Source organism: Telmatherina bonti (assembly GCF_933228915.1).
Source record: "Telmatherina bonti genome assembly, chromosome: 2".
In the NCBI taxonomy this organism is placed as follows: domain Eukaryota; kingdom Metazoa; phylum Chordata; class Actinopteri; order Atheriniformes; family Telmatherinidae; genus Telmatherina; species Telmatherina bonti.
Genome location: NC_136620.1, coordinates 16,175,933 through 16,199,359, shown reverse-complemented (window position 1 = coordinate 16,199,359; position 23,427 = coordinate 16,175,933). Strand labels below are relative to the sequence as shown.

The 23,427-nt window shown below is 40.2% G+C and overlaps 3 protein-coding genes across 3 annotated transcripts in view; 1 reads left to right on the top strand and 2 right to left on the bottom strand.

Annotated features, from left to right (window-relative positions):
- The window catches only part of tdrd12 (tudor domain containing 12), a gene marked incomplete at both ends in the record, with an annotated part of 50,901 nt that extends 42,474 nt beyond the window's left edge, over positions 1–8,427 (bottom strand). The window contains 11 exons of the mRNA XM_079256441.1: positions 84–253; positions 432–629; positions 737–942; positions 1,160–1,349; positions 3,190–3,290; positions 3,417–3,502; positions 3,604–3,659; positions 3,778–3,897; positions 4,209–4,345; positions 6,679–6,843; positions 8,404–8,427. Of these exons, the coding sequence (XP_079112567.1) occupies positions 84–253; positions 432–629; positions 737–942; positions 1,160–1,349; positions 3,190–3,290; positions 3,417–3,502; positions 3,604–3,659; positions 3,778–3,897; positions 4,209–4,345; positions 6,679–6,843; positions 8,404–8,427 (1,453 nt within the window). The remainder of the gene's footprint in view (positions 1–83; positions 254–431; positions 630–736; positions 943–1,159; positions 1,350–3,189; positions 3,291–3,416; positions 3,503–3,603; positions 3,660–3,777; positions 3,898–4,208; positions 4,346–6,678; positions 6,844–8,403) is intronic.
- Positions 8,428–10,075: 1,648 nt separating this feature from the next.
- pdcd2l (programmed cell death 2-like) lies at positions 10,076–13,998 on the top strand (the record flags this gene model as incomplete). Its single annotated transcript, XM_079254422.1, has 2 exons — positions 10,076–10,547; positions 12,454–13,998. The coding sequence occupies 2 exons, from the start codon at positions 10,076–10,078 to the stop codon at positions 13,065–13,067; spliced, it is 1,086 nt and encodes a 361-aa protein (XP_079110548.1). The 3' UTR covers positions 13,068–13,998.
- Positions 13,999–14,214: 216 nt separating this feature from the next.
- The window catches only part of nfatc3b (nuclear factor of activated T cells 3b), a 31,865-nt gene continuing 22,652 nt past the window's right edge, over positions 14,215–23,427 (bottom strand). The window contains exons 9-10 of the mRNA XM_079256182.1: positions 21,145–21,835; positions 14,215–15,599 (exon numbers count right to left, since the gene is read on the bottom strand). Of these exons, the coding sequence (XP_079112308.1) occupies positions 15,463–15,599; positions 21,145–21,835 (828 nt within the window). The 3' untranslated portion in view covers positions 14,215–15,462. The remainder of the gene's footprint in view (positions 15,600–21,144; positions 21,836–23,427) is intronic.

Genomic DNA, 23,427 nt, shown 5'->3' with positions numbered 1-23,427 from the left:
AGTCCGACTTGGCCGCCTCCACATGAGGGAGTTTCAGCTTTGGGTGGCCTCGTCCGGCCTAGACCCTGTGCGTCATGGCGCACGGAAAGTGCTGGTCACTCCGAGTTGCGTCAGGACTCTGCGCCACTGGCGGGCTCCGTCCTTCCTGACCCGGAGAGTCACTATGGGTCCAGTTCTGTCCAGGAAGGTGATCACCACGGACGCAAGCCTGACAGGCTGGGGTGGAATCCACGAAGGCCAGCCTGTGAGGGGGCTGTGGAGTGCGGACCTCCAGAAAAATCACATCAATTTCCTGGAGCTTTTGGCGGTGTTCCTCTCCCTGAAAGACTTTCTTCCGTCTTTGGTCGGACATCATGTTCTGGTCAGGACGGACAATACGACGGCGGTAGCGTACATCAACCGCCAAGGAGGATTACGCTCCCGTCAGTTACACACGCTGGCACGCAAACTGATCCTCTGGAGCTGCGGCCGGTTTCTCTCCTTGAGAGCGACGCATGTACCGGGAGCTCTGAACACAGGCGCGGACCTGTTGTCCAGGGGCGCGCCGGTTTACGGGGAATGGACTCTGCACCCAGAGGTTGTGCAACAGATCTGGATCCGTTACGGTCAGGCCACTGTGGATCTGTTCGCTTCCAGGGACAACACGCAGTGCGCAATGTTTTTCTCCCTGCGCAGCATGGATGCTCCCCTGGGCATCGACGCGTTAGCGCACGCCTGGCCGCCCGGACATTGATACCTCCCACTCTGTCCAGAGTGAGAGAACAGGGTCACGACCTGATATTGATAGCTCCACATTGGCCTGCGATGCATTGGCTGGCAGAGATATATCAGCTGCTGCGCTTGCAGCCCTGGCAGCTCCCGCTGCGCAGGGACCTGCTGCTGCAGGGGGGAGGGTCGGTCTTTCACCCACACCCAGAACGCCTGGCACTGTGGGCTTGGCCCCTGAGTGGCACAACTTGTCAGCCGTGGGGCTCCCACAGCGTGTAATTTCCACTATACAGAGTGCGCGGGCCCCCTCCACTAGGTCATTGTATGACTGTAAATGGAGGGTGTTTGAGGAATGGTGCCGCAAGTACGGCCACATTCCTTTTCAGTGCTCAGTGGGGACGATCTTGTCTTTTTTACAGGATCTGATTGACAAACGGAAAGCCTTCTCCACGGTTAAAGTGTATTTGGCAGCTATTGCTGCCTGCCACGTGGGGTTTGGAAAGCTGACGGCAAGCCAACATCCACTGGTCTGCCGTTTCATGAAAGGAGCACGTAGGCTTCTTCCTGTGTCCAGACCATTGGTCCCGCCAGGGGAATTGCCCGTGGTCTTGGAAGGTTTGAAGGGTCCCCTTTTTGAGCCTCTGGAAGGAGTGGATTTGAAACACGTGTCTTTCAAGACAGTGTTGTTGCTGGCTTCCGCTTCAGCGAAACGGGTTAGCGACATCCATGCCCTTTCAGTGCATCCTTCGTGCGCTCAGTTTTTCCCGGATGATGTGACGGTAATTTTGAGACCCAACCCGGCCTTTGTGCCCAAGGTGGTGGGCTCCTGTTCCCCTATAGACTTGGTCGCCTTTGGTCTCTCCTCGGGAGAACAGAGGTCTTTATGTCCAGTTCGTGCAGTCCGCACTTACATGGATAAGACTAAGAGTTTCAGAAGGAGCGATCAATTGTTCGTGTCCTGGGTTAATCCTCATAAGGGAAAGCCCGTCACGAAACAGCGCCTGTCCCACTGGATGGTGGAGGCAATCGCTCTGGCCTATACGAGTCAGGGTTTGCAGCCTCCTGGGGGCCTGCGAGCACACTCGACTCGGTGCTTGGCCCCATCATGGGCCTTATTCAGGGGAGTTTCGGTTCAAGACATCTGTGCCGCAGCGAGTTGGTCCTCGCCTCTCACTTTTGTCCGGTTCTACATGTTGGATGTCTCCGCCCCGTGCTTAGCATGCCCGGTTTTGACGTCCTGAGGACTCTTTCCTGTAGGTTGGTGGACGCTGGATAAGCTTGTCTGGCAATACGGGAGCTACCACATCCCATAGTGAGACATCGAGCAAAATATTATGAAAGAGAACTTTAGGTCATTTACATAACCCCGGTTCTCTGAGTAATATGAGTGAGATGTCTCACCAGACAACCCTTCTTGCTTGGGCGAGTGAGAAGAGGTGCTTATCTTGAATGAGGCGTGCCGTCCGCATGAGCTATTTAAGGTAGATGGCACTACCTGATGCGGACGGACACGTTCACCAGCCAATCAGGATTGGCGTAATGAGATTAATGCTTCTGAGAGCTGCACAGAGGCGTGCATCCCATAGTGAGACATCTCACTCATATTACTCAGAGAACCGGGGTTATGTAAATAACCTAAAGATTTCGTCACATTACCACGTGTGTAACAATACTGCAATGCAGCAGTGGGTCGGTTCCCTGTTCAGGAGGTCATGAATGAATAATTAAGCATTATTGATTTTAAACGTTTTTGATAATTACATCCGCCAACCTACATGTAATACATCTGCCTGTCTTCCCAAGGAAACATTGTACCCAACTCTAGAGAAGTGGACCTCCCTACACCTGGTTGACAATTTAATGTTGACTTTACTGAACAAGCACTTCAATGTAAGGAAGTGTGTAAAGTTGCAGACCTGAGAAAGAGAAGTCTGAGAGTCTCCTGCTCCAGTTGGATCAAAGCTCTTAGACGTCACTGAGGGATAAAACACAGTCAGAGGGACAACTAAATATCGATGAAAATGGAGACATCAAGAAAGAACTTAAAAGAAACATATTCAACCTTTATCCCCTTCTGATAATCTGCTTAACGTTTCTCAGGAGAGGAGGAAAAAGTGTTTAGTTTACATCAGTAATAGTTGCAGAACAGTTGTTTAGATAGGTTTAGAAATGAGTAGAAATATCTTTACCTGCATTTCACTAATGACTGGGGGAAACTGACAAAAAGAAACTTCTACCACCTACAGATTTGTGCAAGAATTAGCGAAATAAATCATTCTTGATAAAAACGAGGTGTTAATTAAATAAATATAAACGCATTCATCTGCAGGTGAGCTGCATATGAGGACACTCAGTAAACTGTTGAATCCTGTCTGTGTTGCCTCATATTCCAAATCTTTTTGTTTTTTACCAGGAGGTGGTAGAGATTGAGCTGTTAGCTTCTTTGTAGATGGAGATAAAGCTTGAGTTAAAATGTTGAACATGACAGGAGATCGATCTCCTGCATCCAGGCCACCACCATCAGCGGATGTTTCTCTATAGTATGCAAACTTCTTCGCCACCATGTCATCATTCACACAGATCTGTGGAGGAGAATCCAGAAAAAGACAGGAAAAAAACCAAAGTAATTTAGTGTCAAATTTTGACATTCAATTACAATGTTTTCATGTCAGCGTAAAATGGATATATCTGTGTCACTCAGAGTTCACCTTTATGTCCCTGACAGTAAGATAGAGCTGGATGGAGGTGGAGTTCAACTCAGATTCCAGTAATACTGCCTCTGTCTGGGTGGATGCTTTGTGATAAAAAGGAGGAAAACTCACATTAAAGTATTTACATCAGTGAAGTTGTCCCTTACGTCAATGCTGCTGCCTGTATATAACTTAATTGTCTAACCTTGCAGCAGGCTGTGCAAGTAGAGTGTGGCTGAGCTGTCCCAATGACTGGACGGACTGTACAGGACAAGAAAAAAAGATAAACACCACTTTTTACACTAAATGTTTGTGTTCCTCTTGAAAGACAGACAAAAACAACAAAAAATATAACAGTTAAGTGATGAGCCTGTCTTACATGAGCTCTGCCCTTTCTTCAACTACAGAAACTCTCAGGGTTGTTGGTTTGATTCCTGCCAGGTGGAACTTTCTCACCCAGAAAGGCAGCTCAAGGAAATCTGGCAATGCCACTCGGATCCTTGTTTGGAGATAAGAGGACAGGATTACAAACTAGGCATCGTCAGTAAAAATTGCCTGAAATTAATTTCAAAAACTATATTCATTCAGTAATTTGTAGACTCTGAGCTATATCAGTGTAAGAAGTCATACTGGTGGCTTCTCCCTCCATTATCAATTCTGTCCTCTGCCTCCTTTAAAATTTCTAAATCTAAACTCTGAGAACATTTTAGTAACTTGTCTGAATTCCAGTGTATGTAGAAAAGCAGCTTTATACTCATGTTAAAAGGGAAAGATCGAATGAGAGAAAAATAGGTGATGTTCTGCCCTTACTGGTCTGATGGAACCACAATTTGTTCCCCGTGGTCAACCAAGAGGCACCGAACTTGACAGCATATTGAGTCCACGATGACGGACTCCAACACAGCACGACACCATAACTTCATCACTGTCCAGTACACGACACACACCTGAGAGGGGACAGCAACACAAACACTGTTGGATCTTAAGAGTTACTGTGGATGTTAAATCTTAAATAACTGACGAAAGGAGAAAATGTTCTTGGGTAATCAGAACTCTTCAATCCTCCTGGCCCCACCCCAAAGCTTTAGTGAAATCTTGATGGTACTACAGACCAACTAGGACCCTTTTAGTGTTGGCATTTCTGCTCTGGATCTTCGTTTTAACCTAGTTCTTGTGGTCAGACCAAAAGGAACCATAAAAAACTTCTGGTTTTACTGTATTCACTAATTTAATCTTGACTCAATTCAGAAGCCATTTTTGTCTCTAGCTTATACACCTCTAGCAGCTAATCATGTGTTCTGGTCTTCTCTCATTGACAACACCTTGGTCAAAATATGGTCAAACCTTGGAATATGCACCTTTAGGGACATGTATGCTGACCATACCTTTGCTAAATATTAGCGGTGGGGAATCAAATTGAAAAAATTGAATATCTGGATTTTTTGCTTCACAATTTTAAAAATCGATATTTAAAAAATAAAAACAGCAGATTTTTCTATTATAATAAAAATAATCCACTAAGATTTTTTTGTCATTTTTATTTTTCATTTCATTAATTTTTTTTATTGATCTATTACTTGTCTTCTTGGGCATTATAACAGCACAGTGATGTTTTGGCTACTGTGTTGTTTTTTCCTAATTGAAATTAAGAAAAATGAAGAGCAAAAAAAAGCTTTGTATAAATTTTTGTTTTCAGTCTACAAAAAGCAATATCGAAGAATCGCGAGAATTTAAATCAAATCGGCACCCAAAATTAAAATTGTAATGGAATCAAATCAGGACGAATGCATATCGTTACAGCCCTACTTAAATATCAACATTTTCACTTAAGTTTGCTCTCCCACCACAACACTTTGTGAGGCACCTTCATGCCATGGTGGCATCCCCAACTTGTCTACATTTCCCAATCTACCTGAGGACTCTGATGTAGATTCTTTTCTTTCACCTATTTCTGAATTGAAAGGTTCCACTTCAGTTTTATTTACAATCAGGAAGCCTCAATGTCTTCATAGTCATTAAGCTCAATAAGGGCCTTCTGGAATGAGGATCTGGGGTGCACTATATCTGATGAGATCTGGTCTGACGTCCTGGTGCAGGTACACAAGTTCTTTATTGGTTCAAGGCACTCATTTAGTGCAAGCCTATACATCTTGTACACAATACCAAAGTTTGTTTATCCAAGATCTACAGTACTGTCGCTTCAGTCTGTGACATACGCCAAAAGTCCCCCACAAACCTCATGACCATGTTGTGGCAGTGTACTCCTCTTCATACTATTTGGAATGAGATTTTCACCTGTTTGTCTGATGTGGTGGATCTGAAAATGAATCTAAACTTCTTGGTCTCCTTATTTAGGATCTCTCTGGAGCAGTCGTCTTTGAAGTGGCTCTATTATGCACATTTCAGGCTAATTTATTTAAATATGCAAGTGTGGAAGGGAAAGAAATAATCAAGAATTTTCACAAACCCCTGTTTTGATTTTATATTGATCCTCTCAGAGAATGCTCCCCCCTAAGTCCTGCCTGCAAACTGCATCTGATTGGTCAACGGCTAAGATTATTTGATGGGAGCGTGCACATCAGCTGTTTTTCTTTGTAAAAACACAGGCAGAAATGGTAAACAAGCCAAAGTAGTTATTCTGGAAATAATCCCAACACCAAACATACACGGCACATGTTCAAGCCCGAAGTTTTGTAACCTGAAGCAGCAATGTTGAGAATCATTTAATAAAAATTAAAAAAAACAGTGAATCCTCTAAGTTCCCACACAGGGTTTAATCATGTGCACAGATTAAACAGAGCCAGTCGTAACAGAATCTGTTCATCACGGATTGTCTTTAGAAGAAGCTGGCTAACTGACTGATTTGCGCAAAACAGCAGGTGATATTTAGGATTGAACACACGTTACATGGTAACTTAATTAACAGTAGTTTAAAAAATCCCCTTAGATTTGTCCAGAAAAGCAATTTTCAGAGCTTTAAAGCTAAACTATCAATGTAAAAGACCCATTCTGTGTTCATTTCAACTGTAAAACCACAACCTTATTTTTGTATCACTTCCTGAAAGTCATGGCAACTACCAGAGTCAGCATCCACTCTTCGTGGTGTTTATCTTGAAGGACAAGCCTCTTCACCACTTGCTGAAGGCAGCTTCACAGCAGAGTATCAAGTGTAATGTGAGATTCAGTGTATAGCACAAAGACACTTCAACACTTGTTCGGATCTTTTGTAACGCTGCAATGTGTGCAAAGTAGGTGATGTCAGAGTGTAAGTGTGACATACCTGTCCTTCCTCCAACAATGGGGGTTTTTGCCTGCACAGGTCCTGAGTCACGTCATGGTAGAAAAGATTCATCTGAGAGAAGAGGCTGTCATAATGTTGGGTGCACTTTGCATCCCTATCTGGATCCTGAAGCACCCGACCCCAAAGGCAAGAGGGATTGTCCACCTGCCAAAGTCAGACCTAAACTTTACCAACCGTTTCAGCTACATCAACTCTGGTGTATTTCAAACAGTACTTAACTATTTAAAACTGCAATCAATATTAGATACTACCATAAAATATTATGAGGAAAATATTATTTGACCAATAAGAAATCAAAGGAATAAAATATAGACCTGAACGGAAGTCTGAATCTTAGCTTTAATCTCAATTTGAAACCTTAAATTACTGAGGTAAATATTTATATTCATATGTATGCAACACATACAAATTCAACTGGTAACATGGGGGCAGGTTAGGAAACTCATTTTAAATCAGAAAAATGGAAATGTGACAGAAAGAAAAACATCTACTTTTGAAAGTTCTGGTGAAAATACCATTTTTACCAAATTTATAATAGAACTGATATTCAATCTTTGTCAACAATTTAGCATACTTCAATTAGCCTTAGAGTTCTGTGAACATTTTTAATTTGCATTCAAATGTCGCATAAAAAATATGTTTACCATCTCCATGCTTGGTATTCCCATTGGTATTATATATATATATATATATATATATATATATATATATATATATATGTAATTTTGTTCTCATAATCTCAAAAAGAAAAAAAAAAAGAGTTTTCTCTTCTCACAGTGTATGTAACAGGCTTAATTGTTTGATATATTACACAGATCATTCTGTGGCCACCCTCTACATGTAAAGCTTGAAAAATAAACTAAATCTTCATAAATAAGGAAGATAAAATCGGTTTTGGTGAATTACGTTAACGGTTGTGACCAAAAAAAAAAAAAAAAAAAAACATATATAGCTGTTCTTGCTGAGAAAGGTCCTAGGTCAGATGTTTTTAAAAAAGCACCTGCAAAAACTTGGACATAAAATGACTGGACATGTAGGTTTAGAAAACTATCCAAATCCTTGTATATGAGGGGGGTTAAAGTGGTTTTGATGGATTCCTTGCTGTAACAAAGCACCTAGCTTTTCTAATGGATATACTGTTAAAAATGAGCATTTTATTATGACCAAAGAAATAAATTTATTGTTTAAACAATTCATAGTATTACAAATTAACCTTTTTGCATCAAAGCTTTAATTTTGAGGGCCCACATAAAATTGTCCGGTTTGACGCCTTGTCACGCGACACTGACTCGCTTTAACTTGCGGCATCATGGCCAATGAAGCGTGAAAACGTTCATAAGAACTAAACCCACTGCAGGTTTGTCTTTTTTTTTTTTTTTTTAAATGTTTTGATTGGCCGTCACAGCAGAAAAACTGGCGCATTTTGACATAGCTATTATACAACTACTGCGGCGTTACATGACTGGATCGTTTTACAATAATTTCATATAATAAAAATTAATTTACTTTTGTCGTAACCCTGAGCCAACTAATATTCACCCCAAATGTCTTTATGAAACTTTCAGTCAAAAATATTCTACGTTGTAATCAAAAACTAGACCTGCATTAAGCAAAAATGCCTCCAACAAACCGTGGACCTAAACTGGGCGCTAACTGGCTAATTAAGATAATTAACAAGCACGATGCTACATGCGAGTTACTCACCTTCAGGATCGATATTTTTAACATTTCTTTGGTTCCTCGTTACACGCCACTGTTTAAACACAAAATGATGGGGAAAGAGGCAGTATTAATTAATCAAAGTATCACCAGTATGAGAGTCACGTAAGGTTTCAAGTTTGGCTGAACTGGGGGTTCACGTGGTCTCGCGCCTGGCAGCTAGCTAATGCAACATTACCTTTCTTGAGTTTACTTTAAACTAACACTAAACGTATAACGTGGTGAAACGTATGTTCACACTCTGAAAAATAAAAATAGTGAGGTTTATTTCCCATTCTCTTACTTGTTTAGCTCCAACTTTAAACTGTTAACGTACCAGTTTCAGAACTGACGGTGAGAATCAGTGGAGAAAAAAACGACCGTTCAGGTTCCGACCGTTAGAGGGCGCCGTGACCCTTTCCCCACAGTAACTGCTGTCAGTCAATCGTTTTCCATCCAGTCTGTGTTCCACAACCATTTGCATTGGTCATTACAGTGCTATTTGATTCATTACCTCTCCCTGGAGCTGTTCCTTACGAGGCGAATTTGCATTGGTTCATTACCTCTCCCTGGAGCTGTTTCTTACGAGGCGAATGCCTCCAGCCCCAGGGTCAAGTAGCCACAAAGCTGCATGTTTAGCTTCTTCCAAAGGTGGTTGTTGCGAAAATAGTGGTCTGTAAAGTAACCAAACCAGTGGTAGACACAAACTATATGTTTTAGCTACTGATATAAGAAAGGTTAATTTAATTTTTTTTTGTTTATTTTTTACATTTTTTTAATGAAAGATGTTTGAAATATGTATGAGAACAACAAATTTTCACACATTTTACACTTTTCCCAAAATAAAAATAATTAAAATTAGCAACTCATTCCTGTACCCCCTGATTAATGTCTTACACATTATCAATATTCAGTTCTAAAACCAAGCTTAACAGAAATTGCAGTTGGAGAACTTAATGAAAAGGAGTGGATAATGAAACTCATTACTAAATTGTTTAAATCTAAGATATTCCATAATTATGATCAATACATCAAGCAAAACAGATTCTAATTTTTTCTCAATGAAAAAGCAACATCTGATTTTATAATATGGCTTGTTGGATTTAAAGTCAATCACATTTAAAATCATTAATAACACCTATGTAGTAGATTAAAATCAAACAGAATTGAAATAGAATAGAAATAGAATGGATTGATAGACAGAATTTAAGGTCAGCCCATGCTCTTTCTACAACAATGTGCTAGAAGTTTTTTTCTGCACAAAGGGGCAGCTAGTCCACCTTTCTGCTTGCGATGATGCTGAACAAGGTAAAAAAAAAAAAAAAAAAAAAAAAAAAAAGGGCATCGTTTTTTTTGTTTTTATAGCCGGAACTTCCCAAACCAAAACGTTTTGTTTCAGTTTGGTAAAAACATCCTCTAATTCCAAAATAATATTCATGTCTTTTATACTTTTTTTCTCGCAGATCTTCCAAACATACAAACATAAAGGCATCTTAGGTTTGCAATTAAGTGTGTTTATTTGAAGATTTTGCTTTTGGCTGTTTGTGTTTTCGGCATTTCTGTGTGGAACTTGCTTGTGGAACACAATTCATCCTCCGGACAATGTTCGGTGAGGGACCTCTGACGCCGGATTCTACTTCCGGTCGGCGTTTTTACCACGTGCAAGATCATATGCAAGATGGCCTCTACAGTTCAAGAGAGTACTCTGATCGGTCTGTGCGATGGAGACCTGGATTGTAAAAGATACAAGTCCTCGTATCTCACAAACAAAGTGGGGGGTCAGCCGGATTGGCTTCCAGTCATCTCCCAACACTTTCCTCGCTGCAGACGCTGCGGCGCCCCGTCAGCTCACGTGGTACAGGTGTACTGTCCCCTGGAAGCGTCTCCTTTCCACAGAATCCTGCACCTGTTCGCGTGCACGCACGCTGAGTGCAGCGGACATTCAGAGAGTTGGACGGTTCTTCGCTCTCAGAGTACAGAGGCGGAGGTAGCCGCAGCGCAGACACGCACCCGGTGTGCACCTCCGCAGGAAATAAACCTGAGCACCACCGACTGGTGTGACGGCGCTGATGACTGGGGCGTGGAGGGGGAGGAGAGTAAAGATGCATGGGGAGGTCCTGAGCAAAACACCAAAGTTTCTCTGACAGAAGGTAAGGCTGAGATTAATTAAAGATTATTTTGTGTGAAAACATCTATTATGTTTAATTTATGATAGAATAATTTATTTATGGATCAATATGTTTCAACAATAGCAGTACTGGAAGAATTAAAGCACACATTACTATGACTTTGCATCTTGTGTGTACATAATTGGCCTACAACTGGGACTATTGGTCCTATTGAAATGAATGGGATATGGTTAAAATTAGACAAAAACATAGTCCGCTTTGGAGACTTTTTATTAGAGCTCAGGCATACTTTCACCCACAAACAACAAAGTTTAAAAGGTTTGTGAAAGATAACTTTTACTGAATGAAAGTGTGTTTTATGTCTTTTACGGTCTTGACACAATCGCGGGTCATATTTTTGGTCAGAAAATCTCCCAGAATTGCTCTCCACTCTAGATTAAAATGCAACACACTAAATCTAGCCCAAGAATTTTTTTCTGAAAATTTATTTTTTTTAAAAAACGTGTCTCACACCCAAAGTTTTCCCTGTGTTTAGGAATTTAAGTGTGCATCAAATGGACCTTAGCTGGTAAAAAAAACAACAAAAAAAAACAAAAAACTGGGACTTAAAAGATTTTAAGTTGTGTTCCTCCAAGCATCAGAAAGTCTACTTTTTCTTCTCATTAAAAAGAAACATAGATTCTAGGACCTAAATGAGTCTCACATGTTTCTTAGCATGAAAACTTTGGTGCTCTGCCTTCTGTATTTTCCAATCGACATCCCTGTAATGTGATTTCATTTTCCAGATGGCCTGGTGACCCTGAAGACAGGCTAACTGGGCTGTTGCCATTAAACAAGAGAACTAGAAGCACTCTCAGCTGTGTAGCGAACAGCTTGTTGGTGTTAAGTAGCAAATGAAACAAAAACATCAAAAGTTTTTCTCATTGTAAATGTGACTTCAGTGAAGCTGGTTGGATATTTGACAAATTTAACCTTCACTGTGGTGTAGATGTGAGAGATATGGTGGTGACATTTCAATGTGTCAATGAAAAGTTGCAGATTTTCACTTTGAGTCCTGGTCTGTAAAAAAAACCTGTAAAATAGCAACGTTTTCTCGCAGTAATTTTAACGATAATTCCTAAATATAACACACTATCTTTATACAATTTTTAAAAGTGATCTGCATTCTGCCCTTGTGAAAATGACTAGTTTTCAACCAGGATTTAGGAAAATCTTGAATGTTTTGAGCAAACACAAGCACACATTTTTAAAAAAGGATCTGATCTGATCTCATGAGAGCTGAACTGGTTTGGAAAATATGAAGTTTGTTGCACCATTATTGTTTATAAACAATTAACAGTGCCTCCATAGTGGCAGCTACCTTTCTGCTATCCAACGTAGTGGTTTAGCAAACAGTGTGAAGTCACTGAGAATGGTCTATATACACACGCTTTCTTATTTTGTTTAAACTTTTATAAAACATTGATATTAATTTAAAAATTATTTATTATAAAGGTGTTTTGGCATCAAAGAATTCAGAACATAGTGGTCCTAATATAATTAAGCATATTAAATAAAATCTAAAAATGAAAAAGTTTAATATGAAAATAGTATAAATATAAAAAATTGACATAAAAAATAATAAAATGGTGGGAAAAGGAAAAATTATATTCAGGATACAAAAGTTAGCCTGACTTGACACTGTTATGTCTGTGATGTCCCAGATCACTCAGATTTTACTTTTGTTATAAAATTTTGTGATTATTGTTCAGTAGAAATAAAAGAGTTCCCAGTTTGAATTATGTCTGATTGTAGTTTACCTGTCTTTAGTTCCCATCAGATCTAGTAGAACCGAATGTGTACAAGCCTACCACTATGATCTCCATGATTAAGCAGGTTTCTCTGATAATAAGTCTAAACTGACAGACATGCCGACTTCTCTCTTCAGAGAATCCTCAGACCGGTGAGGTAGACATCAGCACGCGGTTTCAGGACCTCACTCTGGCCCAGCTGAAGGACGTCCCCGTCTTCCGTGCTTTCTTCATCAGCGTTGTGGAAGAGTCGGATCTGCATGGAAAAGACGACCACATGGAGCATGTTCAGGAGCTGCTCAGAGACTACGAAAGGAGAGAGGGAGCAGTAGTTGGTCAGCTGGAGGAGAGCGATGCTGGTGGTGGGGAGGAGAAGTATGAGAAGAGCAGACCTAAACATGGAGATGCTGCCTTCTGCAGGTTCATGAAGACCATCTCGTTGTGTCCAGAGCAGATCCTGCGCTACTGCCGTGGTGGCAAACCTCTCTTTATCTCCAAGCCGCCGTCCAACATGGGAGATCTGGTTTTGGCGTGCAGCTCCTGTGGAGGGTCGAGGACGTTTGAGCTGCAGCTGATGCCTGCCCTGGTTAGCTTGCTGCAGAGGAAGGATGGTGGCTCGGAGGCAGAGCTTGAGTTTGGGACAGTGCTGGTTTATACTTGCACAAACAGCTGCTGGACGTCCGGATCCAACTCTGTTCAGGAGGAGTTTTGCTACGTTCAACCAGACCCAGACCAGAGGCTCTTTAAATGACTTTACAGATAATAAATAGGCTGATTGTTGATGTCAACGAGAACAATCTGCTGCTGTTAAACTCTCATGCAGCATTTAGCATATTTTAGTCCATTTGGACAAACTTTTCAACCTCAGTCTCCTCATGCACTTTGAAATTCAATTTTTCTGATATGTCAGCAGAGAAATGTGGAAAAAAATGAATCAGCCAATGAGTCATTACGGATAAAAATGTCCACTTCCAGAAAACTGCTATACAATTTTAATGGATTAATATTTTTTCTGAAATAAACTTCATAAAAAGGTTGAGCCCTGCTCAATCTACCAATAATGCAAACATTTGGTTGTCGTAGTATTGTTGAAGAATGTACTAAAGCAGTTTCATGGTGATGGGGAGTTCTCAGTTGGTCGATGTGGGCCTGGCTAATGACAAAGAAAACTCTTGGCTTTCAAACTTTTAGATATCACTCAAAATGGCCCTTTTGGCTTACCGTTACGGGACGAAAACTCTCTGGGCGGTGTCTGATCTAAAAGGTACACAGGGCAACAGCTTTAAGTACGGCTTCAATAGACTTGGACCCTGCTGCTTTCAATACAAGTTATTTTGTTTATTATTATTATTATTCCACCCAAAGTATGAATAAAGATATTTACAGGGTTTTTAGGTTCCTGTGTAGAGAAATCTAAAAATGGACATATATTAACCACTAGGTGGTGATCTACCTGAGTACATTTTGGCTTATTATTTATCAAACTGTGTCACAGTGACTAAAACATTTTGGCTTGTATCCTGATTATCGCTGAATCACTCAAACCTAAAAAGTCATAATTGTATTTTTAAAATAAAGCAAATTAAAACCCTCGGCGTTGTCAGTTTTTGTTGTACTGATCGAGACAGACATTTTGAAGTTAAGGAACTGAGATCAACTGAAATATGAATTAAAACATTTTAATAACCGTTTTGTGTAAATGGATATTTTTGGCCTTACTGACTCAAGATGGTTGTAAATTAAACAGAGGGTTAAAAATCGCAGCAACTGCAGAAGCGTTAGTTATCACCAAAGATGTTAAAACCATACACTGTATATAAAAAGATGGATGGAGCCTCTGTGACGTCACCCATAGGTTTCTGAAGAGAATATAACAAAGGTTTATTTTTTAAAACTAAACTTTGCTTTAGTTTTTTTTTTTTAATATAAACAACATATATAATTTGTTGTGGATTGTTTTTAAATTGGTTTTAAACAGTATGGAAAATGCATTCATAGGATGAGCAGCAGTGTTGAGCGTGTGGGTTGCGTGCCAGTTACATTTTTATGGTCAACACTGTGGATAGCAGGACTTTTATGCAGTAGTGCCAGGACAGAAATGTTGAAACCCAGGACCTAAAGACCACCCTCTTGATTTCTGCATTAGAATACCTATTTCTATATATAAGCCTCTTTCCCCATTTCACCAGTAATTGGCAAAAACTATAAACAGGTTTGGTTTGAGAATATAGTTACACTGTTTATAACCGTGGAGTTTTATTTTGAAAAACAGAATAAAAACTTCCAGCTCTTTGTGCATGCCAGTCAGACTGTTAAAACATGAAGAAGCATGTTTTTCATACTTCATTCAAATGTTTTTACTTCTCTTGTAGATTATTGGTTAATCCAGACCAGTGGTGTCCAAAGGCGGTTCTCAAGCGCCGCTGTCCTGCAGGTTTTCAATGTATCCCTGTTCCAAAACACCTGGCTTCCATTAAATGGATCCAAAAGCCAATGAAGTTCTTCTGCTCAGTTCCTGATTCATCTGAGTCTGGAGCGTAGCTGGAAAATGGATACATGGAAAACCTGCAGGATTGTGGCCCTTGAGGACCGGAGCTGGACAGCCCTGATCCAGACCAACGCGCATACCTCATCAAATGACTCCAGACTCAGAACATCACATATTTCTCTTATTTTTTACTTCAACTTGACGATACATTTTCAGTGTCTGAAAGGTCTGGACAACAGTCATGTAACTGAAAGAAAATAAAACCAAGCTACGAACGTAATCGGGTGAAGGACAGTAGTTTTTACTGGACCACATCATGAACAAATAAATCATTTTAATTTACTGGCCAATAAATAAAATCTAATTTCTATGCAACTTTAGTGTCGTTGAAGACAAACTGTTTTTAAGTCGGATTACAGCCCTTATGTTTTGCATCTCCTCCAATTTAGCTGAGAAAATTCTGAATCTTTGGTACGTCTGTGAGGTACAAGTTGGTTTTCAGTAAACTTCCTGAGACAAAGAGTGAAACGTGAGTCTAACTTGGTGGTCAGCTGAATGGAGCCCACACACTCCACAATGAAGCTGCTGCTGCTTGCTTTTCAGGCACTTGAAGATCAATTTGGGGCACTTTGTACAACATTCGGATCATCAGCTGAAACTATTGAGGGTCTCCACAGAATGGCAGGGTGGTGTCGCTGGACTTGAGCTCCCAGTCGTACTGTTGGAACTGGTCAATCTGATTGGGCTGTACATTGCTGCTCAAACTGACGATGTCTCTGTCGATGATCTCGTTCACTGAAAGAAAAGAAGCAGGAAACAAACTCCATCGTAAATATAAGTAATATTTTCAGGAATTATGTTTTTTTTTTCATTGGTTTGGTGACATGGTGGCGCAGTGGTTAGTAGTATGACCTCCCAGCAACAAGGTTGCTGGTTTGAGCCTTGGCTGAGTTGAAGGTTCAACAGCACTGTCCACTTTAGCGCTTCTGCTAATTTTTCCACTTAAAGCAAACTACTATCTTTGATACCAAGATTAACCCTACATAACTTGTAGTTGTGAAGATATTCTTTAGGGATATGTCACGTAGATTTGTCAGGAAGTGTTAAACAGTTTTTTTGTTTGTTTGTTTTTTAAATAAGGGATTAAATAAGTTGTTCCTAAGTTAGTCTAAATATATGGATGTAAAAATGAACCTAATATGTAATGCTCAGTAATGCTAAAAGAAGGCCTGGAAATGCAAAAGTTGTGTGGTTTAAAGGCAGGGTATGTAAGATTGCAAGGCGATTCTTTCCACCACCAGGTGGCAAACACCAGGCCGTGAGCAAAACCACAAAACTGCTACCTCCACAAACGACCACAGGTTGGCAGTAATGAGCAAAACTCACCCTTCACCCCTCCTCCTTGCCAGCTCCAATGAGGGCAGGAATCGCTTGTGAGCTGTAGCTCAAAGCCGCACTGCAATAAATGTGCTTATACTCACCCTACTGGTGGAAAAAAAAGTACTTTTTTTTCTTTTTACTGGTCAGAAAACGTTCATAAAGGGTCTTTGTCATTAATTAAACTTGCAATTTAATAACACATCAAAATGGACAGACTGGAACCTACATGTTTAAAAAAAAAAACTAACTAATGACTGTAGTTATTTTTTCAGTTAATTTATTTTGAAAATATTGAAAATCTTACATACTCTACCTTTAAGACAAAAAGACACCAAAAATTTTTATCATTTTTATTTTTCTATTTAAGCTAGAATCAGTTGTCTTTTTGCTAAATAAATGGACTTGTACTTATAGAGCGCTTTTCAAGTCATGTCGGCCACTCAAAGCGTTTTACACTACATGTCACACACAGACACACACACTCATACTCCAATAGGCACATCGGAAGGGCAATGCAGGGTTCAATGTCTTGCCGATGCACACTTAAGCATGTAGTCAGGTGAAGTCTGGATTCTATCCATCAACTTTCCAGATCTGCTCACCCTCCTGACCTACAGCTGTTATACACCACACCAAAGCACCAATCAATGGCTTTCTCATGCTCCATGCAAAGCTTCGAATTTTTATTCCCCAGCTGGACTGGACGCAGCAGCAGTGTTAAACTCGAGGGCTGGTATCCGGCAGGGTTTGGTTGTTTCCCTCTACAAACAGTAGCTGCTTCAAATCAGCGGATCCAGCAGCTTCTTCTCAACCTATTTATGAATCTCAGTCAGCTGTGTTGGACCATGGAAACAACAAACACCTGCAAGATACCGGCCCTTGAGTACTGGAGTTTGACACCTGTGGACTACAGGATAGGTTCTTGTGACGTTTGACCTTCATACTTGTACAGAATATATGACTGGAATCCTACAGAAACATTTTAATCATGTTTTAAATCAGAAATAAACCCTCACTTGCTTAGTTGCATCGGGGTAAAACCCAGAGAAACCTCATCGTCTTGTCTGAATCGTAGAGCAAAAGGAGACTGCTTATATAAACCCGTACTGCAGTTCTGGTCACAACCACATGAGGATGCCACAGAGCTTTTAGGCTTCTCCAAAAATACCTCAATTTATTTTCAAATGACATCATTGTGTGGCCGTAGAGGATGAACTGGCATTAGTAATTATAATGCATCCGGTAATTAACATGTAAAAAGGTCATAAATCAGTGCTGTAGATGGTGACCTGCTCGGCAGGATGAGTTCGCATTAGGTGGGAAAATGTTTGTATTATTAATAGCAACAGTGAAAGCAACTCTGTGGAGTATATTTGGAGAGTAGCAAATGTCTCTCTGTAGTTTATTTATAGCTCTGCTGTGAAACCTGAAGCTGACGGAGCAAACACACTTCAGCCATGCAACAATTAGTGGAGGAGGTCTATGAACTGAGATCTTTTACTCAGTGAAAAGTGGCCAAGTGGAAATCCTCATTTAAAAGTCATAAGTTACAAGTCCAGATGTATTAAGATCAGTAAACATGCATGTATGTGTTCATATAACTTCCTGTCTGGATACAGATTATCAACACATACTTGTCACAAATTAGCCTCAAACCACTTCTGGCCTTTTTATTTTATTTCTATCTAATCAACTGTATTTGTTTATTTGATTCTAAAATATGTCTTTGGGATAAATAGAGTGTTGAAATTAATTTATTGTTGTTTATCTACTTAAATGGATACCATGTAACTTTTGACCCAAACATTAGCCGAATGCAGTGGTTCCCAAACTGCGGGGAAGGTGGGCTTGACGTTTTTGTCACAGATGAAAAGAGGGCCCTGCAGAAAGAGTTTGGGAACCACTGGCCTCATGTGAGTAATCATGGATCTCTGGATGATCTCTGGATATACAGGGCTTGAGGCGTGTTGGCACATATGAGGAAGAGAGGATCCGGTTCTCATGGGATCATGTAACCTGGAGCACTTTGCTTTACGACTCCCCCTCTATAAACACAGAGTGCTGCTTTGTGCTACTTTCTCCTCCTCTCCGAACTAAAGCTTGTCATGGCTGAACGAAGTAAGAAGGTGAACACGGTGTCTGAGGAGAATGTTTTATTCTTATTGGTTATCCTAAGACATAACCTGCCATCTAGCTGATCACACCACATAACGCATACATATGTTGAAGTTTCTGATCTCTTATCTTTTCTGTTTGTGGTCTGATTAGCATCGTCCCCATCCATTATGTGGTTGTTTTACAATGATGGTTGATTTTAATTGTTCCTACACAGCAATAAAATCACAGATGGAATGAAGGAGAAACTAGACAGGATGAAAATAACGCATAAAAAATATAGCATATGCTGTGCAAGTCATGCAGTAAAACATGTTTGGGAAAACAGGAACACATGAAAGAAAGAACACCAGAAAGGATGTGAAAAGAAGACTAAATGACAAATCACACGAGTTAAAATCAGCTATTTTGGATCCATGTCAAAGAAAATAACCCCATCATGGACCAAGACAACACTAAAATCATCAGAAAGGAAAAAACAAACCATGGATTAAGGAGGGAAAAGAGAAAAAACAGCCAACCAAGAACACCATGAGCTGGGATGAAGGAGCTGTCTGGCCATCACACACCTGGAACTCTCCTCCAAAGACTATCAAGCAGCGGGGGCAAACCTTGCAAATCTGTCCTATCTGCAAGTACTACGAATAAAAGCTGATAAACGACACATCACAGTCAACAGAGGAAGAAGACTGCAAACACTAGTCGAAACATGATTTGGTAAAAATGAACATCTAACTAAACTTTGGAGGAAGAAACAATGGAATAAAAAAAAAAAAAAAGTTGTAGCAGACAGCAACAAATTGCTCTGTTCTTCGTACATGCAGGACCCTCATTCTTCGACTCTTTAGGTGAGGGCTACTCATGAAGGCTGCAGTCCTGCATGTCTTCAATGCATCCCTGTTTCAGCACACCTGATTTAACCCTTTATGGGGCAAGTGACTATTTTTGATCACTTCATTTTCTTTCATATTCAGCATGAAACTATTTTATTTTATTTTTTTGTTAATGTAACAACAGAATGGAGGTCTTGGTACACACCAGAAGGACAATTTTAGGTTAAACTGTCTAATTTCAAGGTATTTCATTGACTGCCCTATAAAGGGTTAAACTGATCCAACAGCGCATGAAGCTCTGCACAATGACTTACTTTTTTGAGTCAGGTGTGTTGCAGCAGGGATACACTGAAAGCCTGCAGGACTGCCGCTCTCTTTGAGGCCCGGGTTGAATAGTCCTGCTTTAGCTAAAAACCAGCAGATCTTCAGATAAAAACAGATCCTAAATCATAATCAAGTCAATTCAATTAATCTTTGGCCTTTACACTCCAAATGAAGCAGTCCCGAGGAGCAGAAGAAAAGTCCTGAAAGCTGCCAGCAGGGTTCCTCTGAACAGCACCAGTTTCTCCAGCAAGACCGGACTGAAGGCAACATGGCAGCTAATTTAACCCCATCTGCATCATTCACACCAGGAACCAGCAGATGTGGCTAATATTAGTATTCAAACACACACACACACACACACACACACACACACACACACACGTACACACACACACACACACACACACACACACACACACACACACACACACACAGGACCTCAACGTATAACTAACATCAGAGAAAAACACAAATTTTATAAAGCTTTACTTCACCACAGAAACCAAAAGTAAACAGATGTTAGTCATTGTTATTTTTAGGAGTTCTGCGAGTGTTTCGATGTCATACTATATATATTTATCAAATATATACATTCCAGTTCTTCTGATATAATTTCAAATACCTGAATTGTTTCACTGTTCATGGTGTCATCACTGTAATTAAGGTTTGGGTTTGTTTTTTTTCTAACAGTGTGATATGTGATTAGCAGCTCTCAGTTTGGGGAACCAGGAAAAAACTGATGGGGGGGAAATGGGCTCGATATTAGGCTGTAAAGAATTTGCAGCTGTAAATGAATGTTTGCAAATAATAAAGTTTTGCCATCATAAAAAGGATCTGTGTAAGTGGATGTGTTTATCCATGTATGCAAATAACAATTTCCAGTCTTGAATTTTTTGCCCAGACATCTCTGTAATCAGCACAGTCTCTGCTTTTGTCTGTATGGTTTGATTTAAGTGGAGAAATTAGAAGAAGCTCTGAAGACATTTCTGTTCCCATGTTTCTGCTACCTTCCCATATGACTGCTTGGGGTTTGAAAAGTGTTTGGATGCTGGAGTTGTTAAGATACAGTTGTGCTCAAATGTATTCATCCCCTTTCATTAAAGAAAAGGCTGAATTTACAACATTCACTCCAATAACTGGAGACTTAAAAAAGGAACAATAAATAAAAATTTGCAAAAAATATAACTTAGTAATATAAGATGATGGGTTTTTTTTTCATTTAATTGAGATGAAGAAAGAAAAAAAAATCCAAACAAACAAATTGGTCCTGGACAAATTAGAGCACTTTTCTGTTGAACAGTGGGACAAAATACCTGTCAACAGGTGCAGAAGTCTGACTGAGAGGAACAGAAAACACCTGACTGTAGCGGAAACATTAAAGGATTGTTCAACACAAATATTAGTTTATAAGTGATGTAATATGTAATAAATTATCTTATTTGTTTTCTTTTTAAAAAAATATTTCTATTAAACCAGAATTAGAAAATAATGTAATGATTTTCATTAATTTTTTTTTATTTGTTATTACTTCAGTCAATTTCAGCTTATTTTACAGGCAGCTGTTTTTTTCCTTCTTTAATGAAAGGGTATTAATAAATATGAGCACAACTGTAGCTGCTTCCTAGTCTGCTAAACAAGGTTAAACCAGGTGAGCGATTAGGAAAATATTTGTGATTTTTGCTTCCTACCATCATCCAGTGTGATTTCCTGGAGGCCCAAACATCCCAGATTAAGCTGGTCCTCTGGCTCTTGCTTGATGCTTAGCACTTCTGGGCCGCCCTTCTGGGGGTCAGCTGGGGTTTTGAAGGTACTTCTGGAACTTAGAAAGTGGGACGGTTTCCTCAGGGGTCCAGCAGAACAGGTCTGGCGAGGGGCGTTCAAGGTCTCAAGGGAAACAGAGGAGGCCTGTGGAGGAATTGCAGTGATCTGTGTGGGGATGATAACTGTCTGAGGAGGCAGCAGAGGAGTCACGGTCTGATGAGGGACTGAGGAGCCCTGAGGAAACGTTAAGGAGGCTTGAAGGGGAAGCGAGGTGGAAGGAGGATGGTGGAGACGAAAGGAGTTTGGAGAAGGAAGACTGGGATGCACTGGGAGATCATGGGAATCATAACAAGCCACATCTGCCCCAAGCATTACATCATGGGAGGGTGAACGATTGGAGGAAGGACAGTACGCTGGGGCATTGAATGGGATGGGATCCGGAGCCCAGTGCTCCTGTTTGACTCCAACAGGAGAAGGATGGTCACATCTGACTCCTGGCAGATAGGTGAAGCTCTGCATCAGACTTCTTCTTCTCTTTCCATTTGAGATATAGAACTGGACCTGGACTGGATTTGATGTCCTCTTATTGTAGGGAGGAACCTCCACTACGATACTGGACTGCAACACAGAACATGTCAGCAGGATAAAAGTCAGTAGCTGGAAGTCAAAGAGCTGGAAGCAGAAAATAATCTTTGGAAGTTGGAAGTAAAAGAAGGATACCTTTTAAAGACTGTCACAATTTTAGGGTTAAAATCATGTCTGAAGTTTAAAGCTGAACAATAAACACCCAAACCCGTATCCATTTCTTTGTTTGACCACCAAACATTAATTCATCATTACCGGTGAGAAGTTATGTGGATACAGGATACTGTCCTTGGTAAAATATTTCAAAACATAAAGCTAGGAGAAAAAACAAATCCCCACCCTAAAGATCAACAAATAACAAGCAATAAAACAAGATTATCACCAAGTGCAAATTGTTCATGAGTATCAAGTACAAAAAAGATCTTAAAAGTCTAGATGGCCTCTGAAATAGGATTTCTAGGACAGAATCAACTCATCCCGCATTAACAGGGAGTAGTGTATGTTCCCATAACAATGTGCTCTGCTCTCTGGTTTGTAGTTGCTGCAACAGCTGGATAACCAAGTTAGATTTCTGCAAGCTCATATTATATTTTTTTTCTTATCTCTTAATTTGAAAATCTTTCAGCCCTTTCGAGCCTCTGGCTAAATACTCCTGTCTCAGACTGGAAGCTGCTGCTTCTCCTCAAGATCCTCTCATCACCACCAAAACAGGAAGAATTACCACAAAATTTTGGCTCAGTTAATATTTCTACCAACTTCATTGACTGTCAGGTATAGCACAAAAACATTAATCCACTCTCTCCTAATTGAAGCTGCATCAACTGCATCCAGACTCTGTATCCCAGACCACAGCATCCATATTCTCACATGCCTGCTGTTCCTACATTAGCAATAACCTCTCTGATACATGCCAAGCTCCTTCCCTGCCCAGCTCACACCATGCATAACTTTAGGGGTTCCATACACTGGTCTCCTGAAGATTCAAGATGGCACCACCCTGAATCTCCCTGACTGGCTCGCTGCTTTGCCGCCCCAAATGTTTACTCCACATCCTTCTTTCTTTAACCCCATTAAATCATTCAAGCATACACTCAGTTATACTGAGCAGTGATGGTGTGTGTGGCTTTCTTCTGGTGAACATGTACAACCTAGAGAAGATGACCAATCACTGAGTTCCTCCCCCGGGACATCAAAATAATTTTGAAGGACAAAAAAATCTCTCAAAAACCAATCGTTTCCATTGCCATGGAAACCAAATATAGAGAGTGCTGGAAAACTCAAATGTGTTTTGGTAATAAGAAACGGCGCTGCTCACATGTCTGATGGGTGTCTGAAGGGCCCAAATTTCCTCTTGTGGGACAATTAAGTTTTATTAATTAATGAATTAATTCATTCATTCATTCTTACTATTTTGCAAATTTGTCACACTTAAATGTGCCATATCATCACACAAGTTTTAATATTAGAAAAACCTAACCTGGTGACTTTATGTTGTACTGACTAAGCCTGATTAGCATGTCGCAGAATAAAGTTTATATCCAGTTCTACACCACAGTTTGCTGAATTTACTGAAAACTGCATGAATCTAAAAATGTAAGAAGTAAACAGTTCTTAAAACAAAGCTT